Genomic DNA, 17,920 nt, shown 5'->3' on the forward strand with positions numbered 1-17,920 from the left:
TTATTTTTGTTTGAAATTTTTATTTTACATTCAGTCAACATGTTTTGTTTAAAATATTAACATAAAATAATAACTAATAATAACTACTAAAAAAATGAAAATAAAGTTTTATTTTATATTTATAATGAATAATGATTTAACACTACTATTTTAACTACAATGACTAATTTTAATGAATTTTTTTAATGCCTTTTATTTCTTCATTATAATCTGAACCATCTTTAAATAGATTTAACATTTAAGTTAAAATATTAATTAATCTAAGTTACATTCCTCTCGATTAATATGACCCAATGATCATGATCTCACTCTGTAGTAAATAAAATAATACAAATTTTGAGTACGCAATACATTTTTATAACCGAGATATCAATTTTTTAATGTTTATAAAAACTTTATAATTAATATGGATCAATATATATAATCTTCAGAGAGCATAATTTATAGATAATAAAATTCTGATTATTTCTTAATTTTTTAAAACCTAGTAATTTTTTTTAACTGTCCTCCAAGGGAGAATCATGAATTTTTTTCTTTTAAACTAGAAGTTGCAGGTTTGAATTGCAGTCAGGCATGGAATTATGATATTTAGCACGGAGAATATAAAGATTTAAAAATCCTACTGAATTTTTTCAATTTACCTATCCGCCAAAAAAAAAAAAAAATGGCCTTAAAAGAAAAATAATACATACTAATATTAAAATTTAATTATTTACTGTAATTAGTTAAAATGGTGATACTGAAAAAAAAAAGATGTAAAGTTCTGTATCTATCTACTTATATTTTCTGTATTTACGTATTTATTTATTTTTATATAATCAATACAATAATTAATTATAAGTACAAGAATAACATAATTTATTTTAAAAAAAGAGACGGAGTAAAGCTCTGTAGAAGAGCTCATAAAAAAAAACTAGTTTATTTATAGATTGTAATTACAATAGACAATTTTGTAAAAATTTTAATGCAAGGGAAAAACAAGAGATATAAAAACATTTAGGGTGAGTTAACATTATAAAAAAATAATTTAAATATATCAAAAATTATAAATAAATATCATAATTTAATGAAGTGCTCTTTAATATTAATAAAACATAATTCTGTACTAAAATAAACTTTTTTAAATCTTTTTATATAGAACTTATGCAGTTAAATAATAAACTATTTATGTTCCTTAAAAGAAACGAGGTGACAATTTTAATCCATAAATAAGAAAGAATTCAAAGAGAAAATAGTTGTTAATATTACAGAATTGGAATAAAGTAAAAAATAAATAACTATAAATCAATAATCAAGTTTACAAAAAGTAAATTTATACATATAATAAAATGATAACTAGGTTCGTCCCTGTGCATGCATCACACAATAACTAGTAGACAGATTTTAATAAAACTTTTCATTTTTATACCTTAGAGGGTTGGTCATTATCTCCAGTTAGAATTATCATGATATTCTTAATGGGGGTTAAGATATTCATTAAAGAAAAATAAATAATCCTTTTACATGAAGTAAAATAATTAATTTTTTTTCTTTTATCAATATTTGTAAAATATTTAATATTTTATTATTATTACTATTATTATTATTATTGCAACATTTAAATTGGAACATTAACTTAAATTGGAACATTTGGTGAACTTTTATGGATTTCTATTCTTTATTTTGGCTGTCAATACTGGATTTTTAAAAGTTAAAAAAGTATGCCTTCAAGAAAGAGAAGTAACCTTTCTTATTATTCAACAAAATCTGTTAAAGATTAAGAGTATCTTGGTCATCTGAAACAGCTGAAGTGCGTAATTCTCAGTTAGCTACTGACTGAAAGTGCTAGGCCAAGACTTGAGCTATAGCTTCATCTACAGCAGGAATGTATCAGAGCTTTCTATGTCAAGAACAAGGGAAATGCTGGCTAGACAGGAAGGGCAAGCAAAGCAAGCCCTGACTGGCTAGTAAAATAAATAAACATGGTTAATGTCTTGTTTAAGTAGTTTATTATTTTTAATCGATACAAAATATACCATTCTAAATAAAAATCATGGTAATTAGTTTTTTAGAAATTAAAAAATACCTATAAAAAAGTTCTATAAATTTTGCTAAGTTATACTCAGCATACTAAAATCAGAAACTAAAATTTTCCCTCTGTATTTAAAAAAAAGAGATTTGAGAGAACATATTAATTAAGGTAAAAATTAATTAATACCTTTTTTGTGTGCCTCCATTCAAGATTAATTTTTTTTTAATAAAAAATGAAATACTGTAAACAAAACTTCCAAGATCATTCATTTATAGAGATGTGTATTTAGATCAAGCCACCACCACAATTTTAGATAAAATAATTGTGTTAAATAATTTTTATTGTTTTATAACTGGAATAAGTAATTAAAATTATATCAATTATATAATAAAATAAATTAAAAATACGTCAACACTCAACATCATTTATTTACAAAAACAAGATTTTTAATAAAGTGCTACTATAAAAAATTATTAAATTTTTTATTGCAATTGTTAGCAAATGTTAAAACATAAATTGCAAAAATAAATTTCTTTAATTAACAGCCATAAAACCTAACCTTTTTTTGCTAAAAGAGTAGTATATTATAAGATTATTTTTTTAATAGCGATTATTATTATTATTAATAGATTTTACAGCCAGATCATTAAATTACTCTATAACTTTATAAGATAGCAATACAAAAATTTATACAATGTAATATATTCTAAATTAGAATTAAAAAAATGATTTTTTTCATTTCAAGTTATGTTATAGTAGCATTGAAGTACACTTTTTATTAATTTGTTTTTTTTTTTTAATTAAGAAAGATTTATTTAAATTTTAATATGTAATATAATACTTTTCTTTCTTAAACATAACAAATAATAAAAGGCCACCTACAACCACAATAAAAAAAATTATGTCTTGGCAAATTACTTTAATCATAGTAAGAATAATTAACTTGATAAACATGTCTAGTCATTTTTTTTATACCTTCTAAATATAAGAATTAATACATGGCACCTTGATCCAAGTTATATTAGATAATGAATTTTTAGATTATTTATTCTTTTTTAATTTATTATTTATATTTGATATATAAGAACAGAAGCGATAACTTATTTTTATCTATGAACAACAAACTCTTAGAAATTTTCTATTTGTTTCTGCTTCAGATTAAAATAAAGAACACACCACACATTGTTAAACTTTTCGTATTTATTGATTTCGTTATTACAGGTCTTACTTCTGAATATATTATACTGAAAAAATATTTATCCCAAAAGAAACCATTACTATGTCAAAAGGTGTTGTATTGAGCATTACTCATTGCTACACCTCTGGGATCAGAGGTGCAATCAGTTATTAACATACATAAAAATTCTCCCTTATCACAAATAAAATCCATTCATAATAAGTTTGACATAATGGAAAATTATAATTGTAGGTCTTCGGTACCTTTTTTAAAAAAGCTTTCTAATTTCAAATGTTTACAAAAGAAAGATCCTGACGTTACATGTTCTTAAATTTTATTTCAAATATTGTTAAAATATAACAAATTAAAAAAATTATAAACGATTTACTTTCAAATTAACACAAATTATTTTACAAAAACTCTTTTTCAACTAATTATCAGCAGAAACTTTATTGGAATTTTTCTATTACTGTTTTTAATGGTAACCAAAGCTAAAAATATATAATTAAATAGTATATTATAATCTATTTTTTTTTCCATTAAAAATTTGGCAAAACCAAAATATTGTGAACAAATACAGCACAGATTGACTATATTTTATTGATTACATAGTTATGTGGTTTCCTAGAGTTTTTAAGGGAATTTGCTATAACAAGTGGAAATCGCATTGGTGAATGTGCTGACAGTATGTTCCAGAATGCGTATGAAAAAAAAATTATATTAATTTTCGTATTGTTCAATATTTCTGTATCTAGTTATCTCATATTGTATGCAAGTTATTTTTTGCTGATTAATTCTCACCACATAAAAGCTCAAATCTTGTGTGTTGGAATGTAGAACAGAAAAATACCACGTAAGAATATGACATAAAATATTATATAATGATATTTTGACAAATAATAAAGACATATAAACTCTCTATTGTATAAAGGAAATGTTTATTTGTATATAAGCAAAAATCTGAAGAATTGCTAAACTAATCGCTATCAAATTTTTTCAGTACCATCATTATATAATCAAAATTGTCACAGGCAATATTAAGATGACAAATTATTTATTAAAACATGTAAATAATAAATAATCAATTATGGTGCTACACTTCTCATTCGAGTCGCTAAATTCTCATTCTTTCTTATGGCAAGCCACTTCCAAAATATTTTTCTATAGAGACATTTCAATAGAGACCTTCTTATTGAAATTGAAGACAACATATCACAAGTAATTAATAATAAACACCAAGCAAAAACTACTGTAGAAAATTGATGAAAATCTGTACACACATTCTTTTTATGGTATAAGTGCACACTAAGAAAGAATTTTTTTTAATTTTTCAGTAACAAATGAAGATATCAGCTTGATTTTTTGGTGTGTGTAGTCTTCATGTGAATATCTAAAAACCAATTTCTAGACTTTTTGAAATTCTGAGTTTTAAGGGTTAAAAAGGATTTTTAAAATTTTTATTTTTTCTGTAACAAAGAAAGATATCAACTAGATTTTTTAAGTGTATAATCTTTTGATGTGAATATCTAAAAACTAACTTCTAGAATTTTGAGTTTCAACCTTGAAAAGGTGAAGAAAGATAAAAAATTTTGAACAATGACTGTAGATGTTCCCAATCCGGACTATACTAAATGAGATATAAGTATATCTGGGCTTACAAATACTCTTCAGATAAATATCTAAAAAACATTTTCAGCTTTTTCTGAATTCTGATTTTTTAAGGGATGCAACCGTATATGGCAGTAATGGCAGCTCAACCAACACAGCCACTACTACCGTTACTGTATGTACGACTGACTGCACCTGCCTGTGGTTACTTGACTAAAAAACATAAAATAAAAAGATTAACTGGGTGACGGGAAACTTAAGTAACCATATACCATGGGTGAAGCTGCGACCGGGAACTAGTAATGTTATTGAACATATAAAAATTGCAATAGCCTGACTGGGATTCAAATCCGGAATCTTCTGGTTGAAATTTCAAGTAGGTTTAAAAACTATATTAATTCTTTATAAATTTTATTTGTTACAAATGAATAGTTTTATAAATTAATTTTTTACCTAGAATTTTTATTTTTTATTAAAAAAAATTATCTACTAAAATCTGAAAATTAACAAAACATAACCTTTCAGTATTGTTACACTGACTTCACATTCATGATCAATAGAATTTTAATCCATTAGTTTATGATTCATATATTATTATTATTAGAGTAAATGAGTATAATGTAATATTATATAAGTACACATTCATATGGTAGCCATAATTAAATAACTTAAGCATTTTATGACAGTTTCATAAAATGTATGTAGCTTTGTTATTTTTTTTTAAATAAACAAATTTTTTTTGATAATAAACCCCTATTTAAAATTTAAATTAATGATAATAAATAAAATCTGTTTTAGTTTTATTAGAAAAAAGCATTAATAAATGTTCAGAAAAATCTAAATTAAAAATAAATAAATAAATAATAATAATTGAATACTATTCTAAGACCAATCCTGTTTTTTTTTAAAAACTACACACGCAAATTTTTATTTCAACATAACTGCCAACTTAATAAGCTCAAATAATGAACTTTCAGAAGTAGTATGATGAATTGTATGTAACTGTAATCTTTTTTCATGTTACTACAACAAATATTACAAAACATTAGTACCTCTCAAATTATTCCATTTTTTTATTTATTTATTTTTTTAAATTAACAATTTGAGCATAATTAACAGTTTTGTTAAAAAAATAAAACAAGAAAAAGAAAAAAAATGGCAGTGATATGCAGGCCTTTCAATAAAAATAAAAATACTAGTATATAACGTAGAAAAATTAAAATTTTGTTAAAAATTTCATTCAATAACATATAACAGTACAATACATATAAATGATTGTTTGTATAATTACAAAAAAGAAAAAACATCAAAATAACATTATAAATGAGACATAATTAGCATTTTAAAAGTATAAAAAATATGATATATTAATAAATGACAATAATATCTGTATAAACAAATATATGATGAGGCAAGACAGGGTTGGTGTAAATGATGAAGAATGTACAAAAAAAAATTATTTATATTTTGTTTCCTTTTTTTTAATTTTAATTTATACATTAATATAGTAATGTAAAATAATAATAATTGCTATAATTTTGTTGTATCATAATAATATTAGTACAGAGGCACACATTGGTGCATTGCTTATTATAATAAGGAACTAAAAACTGTTGTCTAATTTTAAAAATAAATTATAATTTGTTAATTTAATATTATTAATATTGTATAAAAACATATCTAATTTACTGTAGTCATCCCTCCTCTAGAAATTTTACAGCAAAAAAATTATGAAAAGCTAATAAAACTATTTGATCAAATTTTACTAATAAAAAAAAAACTTATTGTGAAATAATACTAAAATAAAAAAATAATCCTATTTAATAATATGATGAAGAACTACAGATATGACGTATTTACACTATCAAATGGGTATACCCTGTTTTACAAACCTAAATTGCTAGAAAATTAGGTAATTTATATAATCAAAAATAATAACTTAGAATTAGTAAAGAATACAAACTCTTTTACCTTCTTAGATAAAAAAAAGCGATTAATCAATTAAACAAAATCTGATTTTTAACAGAATACAAGCTATCTTTCCACGTATAATAGTATTAAAAAGTTATCGCAGGAAAAACAGTTTGTTAAAGGTCTTTGTTTAAAATGGAAATTGGTTTTGTAAATTTGGAGAACATAAATGAAGAAAATAATGGCAAGTAAAATATGGTGCTGTTACAACAAGATGAAAATAAAGGAGTAGGCAGAATATCTAATAATGAAGTATTGCTTACGATTAAGGAGAAGACCCATGTCGTCTCTGGGATATAAGAAGAATGACTGGGATCGGAGATCCTTCAAGGCACAAAGGGCAAAGTTAAGATGGGTTTTGAAGGCAATTCATAAAGAAAAAATACAATAGGTGAATCAAATTTAAAATATATTGACCATATGAGGTAACAATAGACTGCATCATGCATCACCTATATTATACTAAAAAGACTCAAAGAATCATCAAAATAGGAAAACAGCCCTGTAAATAAATTCTTAAATTGTTTATCGACATAGAAAAAAATTATATAAAATACAATAACTGTACTTTTTCCCACAATTACACACATTTTGGTAATAATGAATTATAACCTGGAAAGAGATAAGAATTAATTTTTTGACACAATTGAATTCTGTACTTAGTGTGGTGTTACACATTTTTGACAGATAAATTTGCTGCTGATGAATATGATATATTATTAGTTTATAATTCATTCAAAATACATCATTTTAAAATATTTTAGCATTTATATATTTAAATTTATTAAATAAACCACCTGGTACAGAATATTGAATGACATATCTTAAGTGTATATATATATATATAATTAAAATCAATCTTAAATGTAATAAATCAAAATTTGTTAACCAGTTTATACAATAATTGAATTATTTAAGAATCATAATATTTTAAGAAAATATATGTTATAATAATTTATTTTCATTATCCAAAGTTAGATGTAAAAAATTACACAACAAATAAAATTATTTTCATTTACAATAAAAATGAAAAAGAGACTAAAAAATATATAGTTACAGAAATTAAAGGAATAAAATTATACCTTAACGCTTAACTATTTTTAATGTGTTGTTAAGATTCAACGTAACCACTTTTAGACTACTTTTGAAATATTATTTTTACAAAATCTGATTTTTCCCACACACTTTTATTTATATCGATACCAAGATTTGATTTTATTTTATTTTATCCAACAGTTTTTAATTATCAAATATCACATTAACAAAATAAAAATATACACAAGCTGTTATTAATCACTATGTATAAGTTAACGCACGCACCTAAAATCTGCACAATGAAATATGTTGTTAAAAAAAAATCTACATACAAACATTGTCATTAAAAAATAGTTGATTATATGTAGGAAAAATCGGTTAGAGGAAGTTTATTGATTTACCTAACCGTTAAACATATGGAATATTTTTTCTTAGGATAATCTGTTATTTTCACATATAATTTCTACACATAATGAGCTGATTAATAACTTATTATGATGAACAGATTTCTTAAAAAAAGTTATGAAATTATAATAAAAGAAATATCACGGATTGAAAATTATGATTATACATAAAAAAGAAAAAATCAGAAAAACAATTTTTATAAATCTTGATAATGAAAAATATAAATAAAAACGATTACTACTTGCAGTTCCTAAGCAGAAATAAAATTAGATTCAGATTTAAAATTGGAAAAAACTTTTTATGAAACAACGTAGATGAAATATTTTTTTTGAATCAAAGGCTTTGCCAATGCAGAGATTTGTAATCAAAGTAAATGAAATAACAAGGAGGATTGTGTAGCTAAGAACGTGCTTAATTTTTAAAATTTTTTATATTGAAAATAATCAGTGAATATTAATTTAATAATTAATTTTGGATTCTTTAAATACACATTTTATAAAAGGACACTATCGACCGTACATGTTATACATGAAATATATGTACTCAGCGGCATAACAAAAATATTATGACATAACATGAATCACGTTATGTCACTACTGAAATTCACATGGCCATTCTACATAAATTATTAATAAAAGTGATGCATGAAGTGGCTTCGTGTTACTTCCTTAGTGATGCCAAAAACATAGCATATGCCAAATCCACCAAAAATACAACTGTAAAATACAAGTGACACCCCCTTCACTCTGATCCCTAAAGGGACTGATTAGTGAACACCATTTTTGAAAAAAATAATTCTGACTAGTGTCTCTTGTACCTCAGGTGCTTTATATACTTTAGACTTAAGAAAGACTAGGATAGGTAATGCTAAATAATAATTTAATGTATCTCTTTTGACGAGAAACAATACTTTATACATAAAAATTGCCCTACTTAATAGAACATGCATGTGTATATAAAAAGACTGAGGAAAAGTTCATAATTTGACCAAAAAATTATTATTTTGGTAACAAAATTTTAGAATAATATTGAAGAAAGGATATACATACCAAGCAAAAAAATTCAATTATTCAATACAAAAAAGAGAGGAGGGATGTCTTAATGAAGAAAAAAGAAAAAGTAAATTACTAACCAAAATTAGAGTTAATAGTAGTAGCAATGATTATTATTATAATAATTAGTCAAGTCTATTATCACAATGAAACAATAACACGTAAATTAAACAGCATCATCAATATAGTGATAATAAATTATCAGTCTAATCAGTGAACTAATTCACACCTGACTTTAATGACGATACTGGTGCATACGATTGTCTAAGTAATATTATACAAAAGAATTTAAAAAAATAAAATGTAGGAAATACATAAAACAAGTAAATTATTCTAAATTCCACAAGGTGTAAATTTAAAAAATTAAATTTACATTTAATTAAACACTTATTTTATTTATTAAAATATATTTTATAATAGGCCATAAAACATAAAACTTAGGTAAACAATTGATAAAAAGTTTAAAAATAAATCTACACTTAAAATTACAAGAAAAAAAAATGTATAAATAGGAAAAACATCCTACTCGTTAGTTAAGTCAGTCAAAGTTTAACGCAACGCATTTTATAAAATATAACTAGGCATTGCAATAATGCACATAGCTATTTCAATACAAAAAATGACAAACATTATAAAAACTTTTTAATTTAACGATGGTCATCACCAAAGTCAAGAGTAAAAGATTACTGATCAGAATGTTAGGTCCAAATAATATAAATGACAGTAACGATTTACAATAGTAACATTATGGTCATAAAGTTATAATAAACTATCATTGTATCATAACTAATGGTACAAGATAAGAAGTATATTCCGTTCAATATTTGTAGATATACACTCTCGCATCATATAATACACACTTTGTAGTTTAGTTACATTATTAAGATATGACCACAAACTAAACGGCTTGTAGTCATCGACTTGTACTACTAAAATTGTCTGTAACAACAGATGCTATAGATGAATTTATCGATATACACTTCTGTTTACGACGGCTAGGTCTATGAAGACTCTGTGGTAATATAGCTGATAAAGTAGAAACAGCATCGTCTGAATTAATACTACTAGACAATGAAGGGATGGAGATCCTTTTTACAGTCTGTACATCCTTATCGCTGACCCACTCATCGGATAATCTGAAAAATAATAAAAAATATTATTACATAACAACCACCATCATTACTTTTAAGAACTTTTATCACTTAATACTGGCTTTTTGCCAAAACCAACTCTTGTTACCACAATATTTGCCCTAAACAGACTTCTATAGCTACTTTTTTTTTAGAAGAAAATTAAGTGAAACATAAAAGTATCTAAGTATGCAAGTAAAGAATTATGTAAAAAAATTATTCCACTCTTTTAATAAAATTCTGAGATATGGAACCATGATTATCATACCTCCCCACCACCTTCACTAATTACAACTAAAATCAAACTGGTACCAATGATTGATTTTGTAAAAAAAAAAAAAAAAAAATACTTATCCTCCCTGAATGAAATAGCCTAAATACATAACCAAAATGACATAAATGAAATTAAATTATCTAATTAGTACAAAAATGTTAACTTTGGACCCATAAAAGAAAACAAATTTTTTAAAGAATTTTGTCGTAAACTCCTTTATGACGGGTTTGAGAAGATAAAAAAGTAATTGTAAAGTATCTTATCTATCAAAGAGGCATTAATTTATGTGAAAAAATTTACCTATCTACTCTCAACATCATTAGCTGATTTTAGATCAGGCAAGTAGCAAGCTATTTAGACACCATTATTCAATGATTTACCTAAAACTACTAAACTATTGACAAACTAAAATTTCTCTTTGTTCAATGACCCTAAAAACAAGAAACAAATTCAGTAATACCAAAATTTGGATGTGCATGTTTATAGGTATATATTAGGAAAGATCAATGACCCCCACAGTTTTATCCAACATGTACTTAAGTTGGAATATTTATAGAATGACCAGATAAGTAATAACTAAATGTAGAGTATCAGATGAATTCATAGACAAATATCATAAAAATAAAACGCATAAATACCAAGAACACAGTATTTCTAAAGAACCCTTTATGTCCTGGATTGGATCAACCCAAAATTCATACAACATATGAGAAAATAGATCAAAGAAAAAAGGATAAATAATAAAGAACCTGATCTACAAACAGAAAGACAAATCCTCCAGGGTTCATACCATAGTGTGGGCCCACCTAGCCTTCTTCAGCAATAAAGATCTAAGGATACTTGTAGTTTTGGAGGTTCATTTAGCCAAGAGAAGACTAAAAGGTGCATCGTTTGAGTATTGTGATCTCGGACAATGAGAGTGATACCAGTTTACTTGGATCAAAGGTGGACCCTGGGATGTCAGAAACTTCAGAAGAAGAATGGATGGTTCTAAGGATAATGACACAGACATCTATTTTGGATGAAACATTTATCGAGTCGTTTTTTAACAGCAGTGACAAATATATCATTTAAATTTAATTCATCAGGTGACAAGCAAGCCTGATTGTCAAATGAAAGTAAGTGACAGAAATTCGGAAAAAAGTATAAAAATTTGACAATATTTCTGTTATGTACTTACCCAGCTGTGCAGATAATATGAAAGAAAGGTGATTTTGATCATTTATTCTCCAAAATAAGGAAAGACAAAGTAGAATTTAATAAATATACTCAGATATAACATGTACACCTTTAATGAAGAATAATCCACGATTATTAAAATTAACTTCACTAATTAAGTGTTCAAACTTAATTTCTCCATTTTTCCAATGATCTTAATTACTGTAATTATTAAATTAACAAAAAACATGCTCCAGTTTAGCTAAAAGATATAAAAAAATATAATAAAAGGGAATAAACTGAAATAATAACAGCCTAAATTATTATTGTGTTACAGGAAAACCTAACAATGTAACCACTATTCTCTTGCAGAACTGGCAATCAACTAAAGAAGTCATCTTCCCACCCCAAGTTAAAAAATTATTAGGTAGTGATCTATGGCTGTATGTATCTTATCAAGACACATACTACTGTAGTTATCAGGACCACTGTATGTTTTGGAAAATGAGTCAAACATTTTGTTATATTGCAGAATAACTGAGTGATATATATATATATAGACTCAATTTTACATTCAATAAATGCTTTCATAAAATCTGTTATTTTGATCAAATCATATCATCATCATAAAGCAACATTTCTCAACTTAGAGGTCGCAGTGATATGAAAGGGGGGTTACCAAATTAGCCTGCAACTTTATACATAAACAATAATAAAGTCATTTTATGACAAAAAAAATCATTTATTACAAACATTTTACCTACATTTATTATAAGTACACATGTAAAGAAATAAATTAATTAGGTGGTTGTGTTTATTTTTCATTTAAAAGTTTCTCCATACGTGGATCTCATTAGAAACATACAAACGCAAATTGTTTTCAAGTGATAAAAGAAGTTTCCTACATTTAGTTTTTTGCGCAACCATACACAAAAAACCCTTTTCAAAGAGGTAAGAGGTAAGTTTCATTGGGTTGTGCTTCGGGTTCGTGAAATATTCATTATATACATTTTTTTTTTTTAATTTTTGGGGGTTGTGGAGCTAAAAAGGTTGAGAATTACTGCCCTAAAGGAAATCCACAATATACAGTAAATGGATTTGATTTTTTGTTGTAAACTAGTTAACTTTATGAAAACTCCAAAACCAGCATACAGGAATGCAATGTTTTAGCATGTAGTAATAACAAGGACAAAGTCATAACAGCCTGTTGTATTTTTTTGGCAATATAGCTGATGAGCATAATAGTAAATTTAATGACTAAAAACACAAGAGCTGTGAAAATGAGGCAAACAAATCTAGCCCAAAGGAATGTTTTAAGCTTCCCTCCAGACAGTATCTCATTTTTATGGCTGAGGGGAAAGAGTGAAAGTAACTGATAAATGGGTTAAAACCCCTTGAGGATGAGAAAAACCCATTCCAAGGGCTGCTGCACCATAAAATGATGAAGATTTTTTAGGTTTGACCTGCCAAAATGCAAAAGCATATATAGCTCGGTGAAGGAAAGTAACAATATTTTATTTTTGTTATAATAAACAGGCACCTATCCATCGAAACTAAAATTAACGATTAAAAAAAAACACAATAAAAATAAAAACAATTATTTTGTCCACAGTTTTACATTGTTCAATATTATCGCAAACATACAATGAAATGAGATTAATGCTGCTTCCTGTTACCTAGTTTATATTTAAAAGGATTAAATGATAAAAATTTGGCCAAATAAGTATAATAAAAAATACATAGTGAAATCAATTCAATAATTATGAGATACATTAATACAGTTTTACACTGCTCAGTATTATGTTTATACACGAGGTAAATCTGAAAAGTTAGTATCATTTCCATTACCACCACCGCAGCAGCACTGCGACTGCAGCTCTAAGCATGTAAACTACATTCCCTCGTTCATTGACTTTCGATACATGCTATTTCACATACAGAGCAGTAACATGTTTATAGTTGACTAGACATCATTTAAAATGTTCAGGTCAATCGAGAATTCTGCAGCTTGTGAAATTAAGGCAATTATCCGATTTTTTTTCAAAAAATGTCAAGTTGGTATTCATCAGAAAATTAGCAAATTTTATGGTGAGAAAGCTATGAATGGTGGAAGGTTACAAAAAGGTTGCAGCAATTCAATGAGGGATGCAGTAATGAGCATGAAAGCAAAGAAATCGGCACCCGTCCATCGTGAACAACAATTCAGATACATGAAAGGATGAAAAAATAAAAGAAAATTCATGGTTTACGTTTTCTGTGTTATGGATTGAGTTCCCTGAAATTTTACAAACAGTTTTGCATGAAATCATAAAACAAAACTTAGGCTATCACAAACTCTGCTCTCATTGGTTGCAGAAAATGTTGAAGGAAGTTCACAAAACGACTGATTAGACTGCTCAGTTTTTTTCATATCTGATACGAAAATGAAGGAGATCATCATCAATCAAATAGATTAGTGATGAGACTTGCCTAAGACTTGAGTCTCTCACCAGTCACAGTTTAGCTCAAAAAATCTCTTGGGGGTGAGAGATAGTAGTCCTGTCTCTCTTAGGGTTTCCTTAAAAAGAAAAAAACACAAGTTTTCAACAAATAGGAATGGGCTGTCACATCATTTTGTTTGTCGTATGGAAATTGTACCGTAAAAACATAATGCTTAAAATTCACAGAATAATATTGGAAGTTCTAAGAACAGAGAAAATCCCGAAAGAATGGAAGAGTGCCTTGATACACCCACTCCATAAGAAGGATGACAAGACAGATCTGAACAATTACACAGGGATCTATCTCACTTCTCCCAGTCACCTATAAGATCCTCTCTAGAGCCTTGCTTAACCAACTCGAACCCCAAACTGGTGAGCATCAGGCAGAATTCAGAAAAGTCCTATATCAAACAAATCTGGAACCTCAAGACCATACTAGACATCAGACAATCTCGGAACATCACAGTCACATTTGTTGACTTTAAAAAGCCTAGGACTGACAGATGAACCTTGTTTAACACCCTATAAGAATTTGGAGTCGACAGAAAAACCAGAGCCATCATCAAGGAAACATTATCAGGAACCACCTAAAAGGTCAAATTCAAGGGAGAAATCTCAAACCCATTCAAAGTTCACACAAAGTTCTTACAAGGGGACAGCTTATCACCACTTTTGTTCAGCAACGTTTTGGAAAAGGTAATCAGAGAATGTGAGAAGAAAGTCAAAGACATCAAAATTAGAAAGCAGAAAGGAAATAGAATTACCGTGAAATGCTTGGCCTTTGCAGATGATCTGGCTACATTAACAAACAACAAAGATGAAGACATTTTCACATTAGAGAAACTGCATAAAATATCCTGGACTCCAAATTTCTTATGAAAAGATACAATATATGGACATCAAATCAACTGGAAGATTCCCACTGCTAACACAATACAGCCAAATCTCAGAAGCACTCACCTTCAAATATTTGGGAGAAACCATCCAACCCACGGGACTGAATACAATATGCAATACAGAAAGAATACTCAAATTGCAGAAGGCGTACGTACAGGCTTACATGAAATCATTATACCAAAAAGACAGTGTCTTGCAACATGAAACTACAATATTACAACACAGTTGTCTTGCCAGAGGCAAGACAACTTTGTATGCAGAAACTTTGTATGCAGCAGAAACTGTGCTGCATACAAAGCACAGTTTCTGCTGATGAAACTATTACTAGAGGAATCAGATTTCTCTATACCAGAGAAAACATTAGAAATCAGAGGAATGACCAAAATTCATGAAATCGAGAAGCAAGAATAAAAAATTCTCAGAAAAATCTACAGTGCGGTCCTCAGAGACGAAACCTGGATAAAGCAACCCACAAAGAAATTATATGAAAACACAGACTCCATCACCAACAAGTTTAGGAAAAGGCGTCTACAATTCTATGGGCACTTATGCAGGATGGGTGAGGATAGACTCTCTAAGAAAATTTTCAACATCGTCAAGCCAAGTAAGTTAAGTCCTTTGAATGAAAGAAACACAAGACGACCTGGAATGGCTGAACATCTCAGAAGAAGAAATCATGGAAAGAAGGAAATTTAGAGATGAAATTAGAAATAAGAAAATTGAACAAAAGCGAAAATGAGAAACAATAGGAAGAAGATGGACAGAGGGGAGGAAGAAGAAGCATAGTGAACGGACGAAGTGGTTTTGGGAAGAAAAGAAAAGAGAAGGAAGTAAAGCCATGATTGGCTGAAGTTCACGAGCTCTCCTGAAGGGGAATAATCAGAAATAATAATAGTAATAAATATATATATAAACTTAAAAATAAATTAAACACTACCAATGTAGAACCTTACTCTCCCTCAAAAAGTTTTCAGCCTAACATAGAAAGACATATTTTTTCTGTCACATATAGTTTTATTTTTCAACAAAGTCTCCTTTCAAGTCGATAAAGTTTTACCAACAATGCTCTAACCTCTTTAACCCTTCCAAACGGTAGCTGGCATCTTTCTCCGCTAAATAGGTGTTTATGATGCGATAACCTCCTTGTCCAATGAAAATCTCTTTCCTCCAAGCAAAACTTTAAGGTTAGGAAACAAGAAAATGTGGCTTGGGACGAGATATGGTGAATACAGTGAGCGGTCAACCAATTCGAAGTTCAATTCATGAATTTTAGCCATGATGGTCGTCAAAGTGTGAACAGGCACATTGTCCTAATGAAAAAGCACTTTCTTCTTCTTCAGATGCGGTTGTATTTTGCAATTTCTGTCTTCAGCTTCTCAAGTAATGATGCATAATATTTTCCCATAATTGTTTTACCTTTTTGAAGATAATCGATAAAAAAATTCCATTACTATCCCAAAAAAAACACTCGCCATCACCTTTCCGACTGATGGAACCGTCTCTGCCTTTTTCGGAGCAGGTTCACCCTTTGCAGTCCACTGTTTTGTCTCAGAATGTAGTGGTGGATCCACATTTCATTTACAGTTATGATCGATGTAAAAAAATTTGACTCATTCTGCTTAAACTGCTCCAGCAGGGCCTTGGAAATGTTCATTTGAATGCGTTTTTGGTCCAAAGTGAGAAAACACGGCATCCAATTAAAGAAACATTTTCATATGGACATCAAATCAACTGGAAGATTCCCACTGCTAACACAATACAGCCAAATCTCACAAGCACATCCATATGCGGATAGCTTATGCATATCAAATTCTTCACTTAATATGTGACAAACATGTTCTTTTGATATGCCCATTGCCTTTGCTATTTCTCTAATTTTATTTCATCAGTTGTCCAGTACCATTTGGTGAACTTTTTTGATGATATTGCTAGTAGTTGCAGTTTTTGGCCGTCCCGAATGCTCATCATCAACCAAGCTGGTACAACAATGTTTAAATTCAGCTACCCATCTTTTCACAGTGGCAAATGATGGAACAGAGTCTCCATAATTAGCGTCCATTTCTGTTTTAATTTGCATAGGCATATTGTCTTTCAAATGTAAGTATTTAGTTACGGCACAATGTTCAATATTTTCCATTTTCACAAAAACACTCACAATGACTTATTCAAATGATTATCAAACAACTGACTGTCCAAAATAGCTGAAATTTTGGTGAGTACCTTTCAACGCATGCGCGAATACATTCCCTAACTTTTGTTGATGAGTACTGCCATCTTCATGTTGAGGCTCAAAACTTTTCACATAACCCTTGTACTTAAAATTAATAATACAAAACTATAATTAAAACTAGTAATAATTATTATTTTTTTAAATATATAATTACATATTCGAGGGAAACCATCTGAGAAGAACTTTAGTTTTACCATCTGGTTCAATCCTTCGACCGAGTACCTAAAAGAAAAAATAATTGCACATAATTTTTTTTAGTTAGATTTTATTTAAATATCAAACTACAGTCATTAAAAAATAAATTAATAAAACCATAAAAAGTTCATAATATATTCATATTAATAAAATAACAATGATTACTGACTAACTAAAATGATAAAAATGGGCGCAATAAGGAAGACATCTAAAGAAGGTTGTTACAAGCAAACAGAACTTTCATACAAAAAAAAAGGCGTGTTCTAAAACTTTCATTAGAAATTTAAGAATTTGACA

At 27.7% G+C, this 17,920-nt stretch overlaps 1 protein-coding gene across 1 annotated transcript in view; it reads right to left on the reverse strand.

The window, feature by feature from the left end:
* Nucleotides 1–9,867: 9,867 nt before the first annotated feature.
* The window catches only part of LOC142319252 (uncharacterized), a 251,339-nt gene continuing 243,286 nt past the window's right edge, over nt 9,868–17,920 (reverse strand). Inside the window, exons 6-7 of the mRNA XM_075356298.1 lie at nt 17,583–17,650; nt 9,868–10,395 (exon numbers count right to left, since the gene is read on the reverse strand). Coding sequence (XP_075212413.1) covers nt 10,173–10,395; nt 17,583–17,650 — 291 coding nt within the window. The 3' untranslated portion in view covers nt 9,868–10,172. The remainder of the gene's footprint in view (nt 10,396–17,582; nt 17,651–17,920) is intronic.

This window comes from Lycorma delicatula, chromosome 2 (genome assembly GCF_047948215.1).
Source record: "Lycorma delicatula isolate Av1 chromosome 2, ASM4794821v1, whole genome shotgun sequence".
Classification (NCBI taxonomy): domain Eukaryota; kingdom Metazoa; phylum Arthropoda; class Insecta; order Hemiptera; family Fulgoridae; genus Lycorma; species Lycorma delicatula.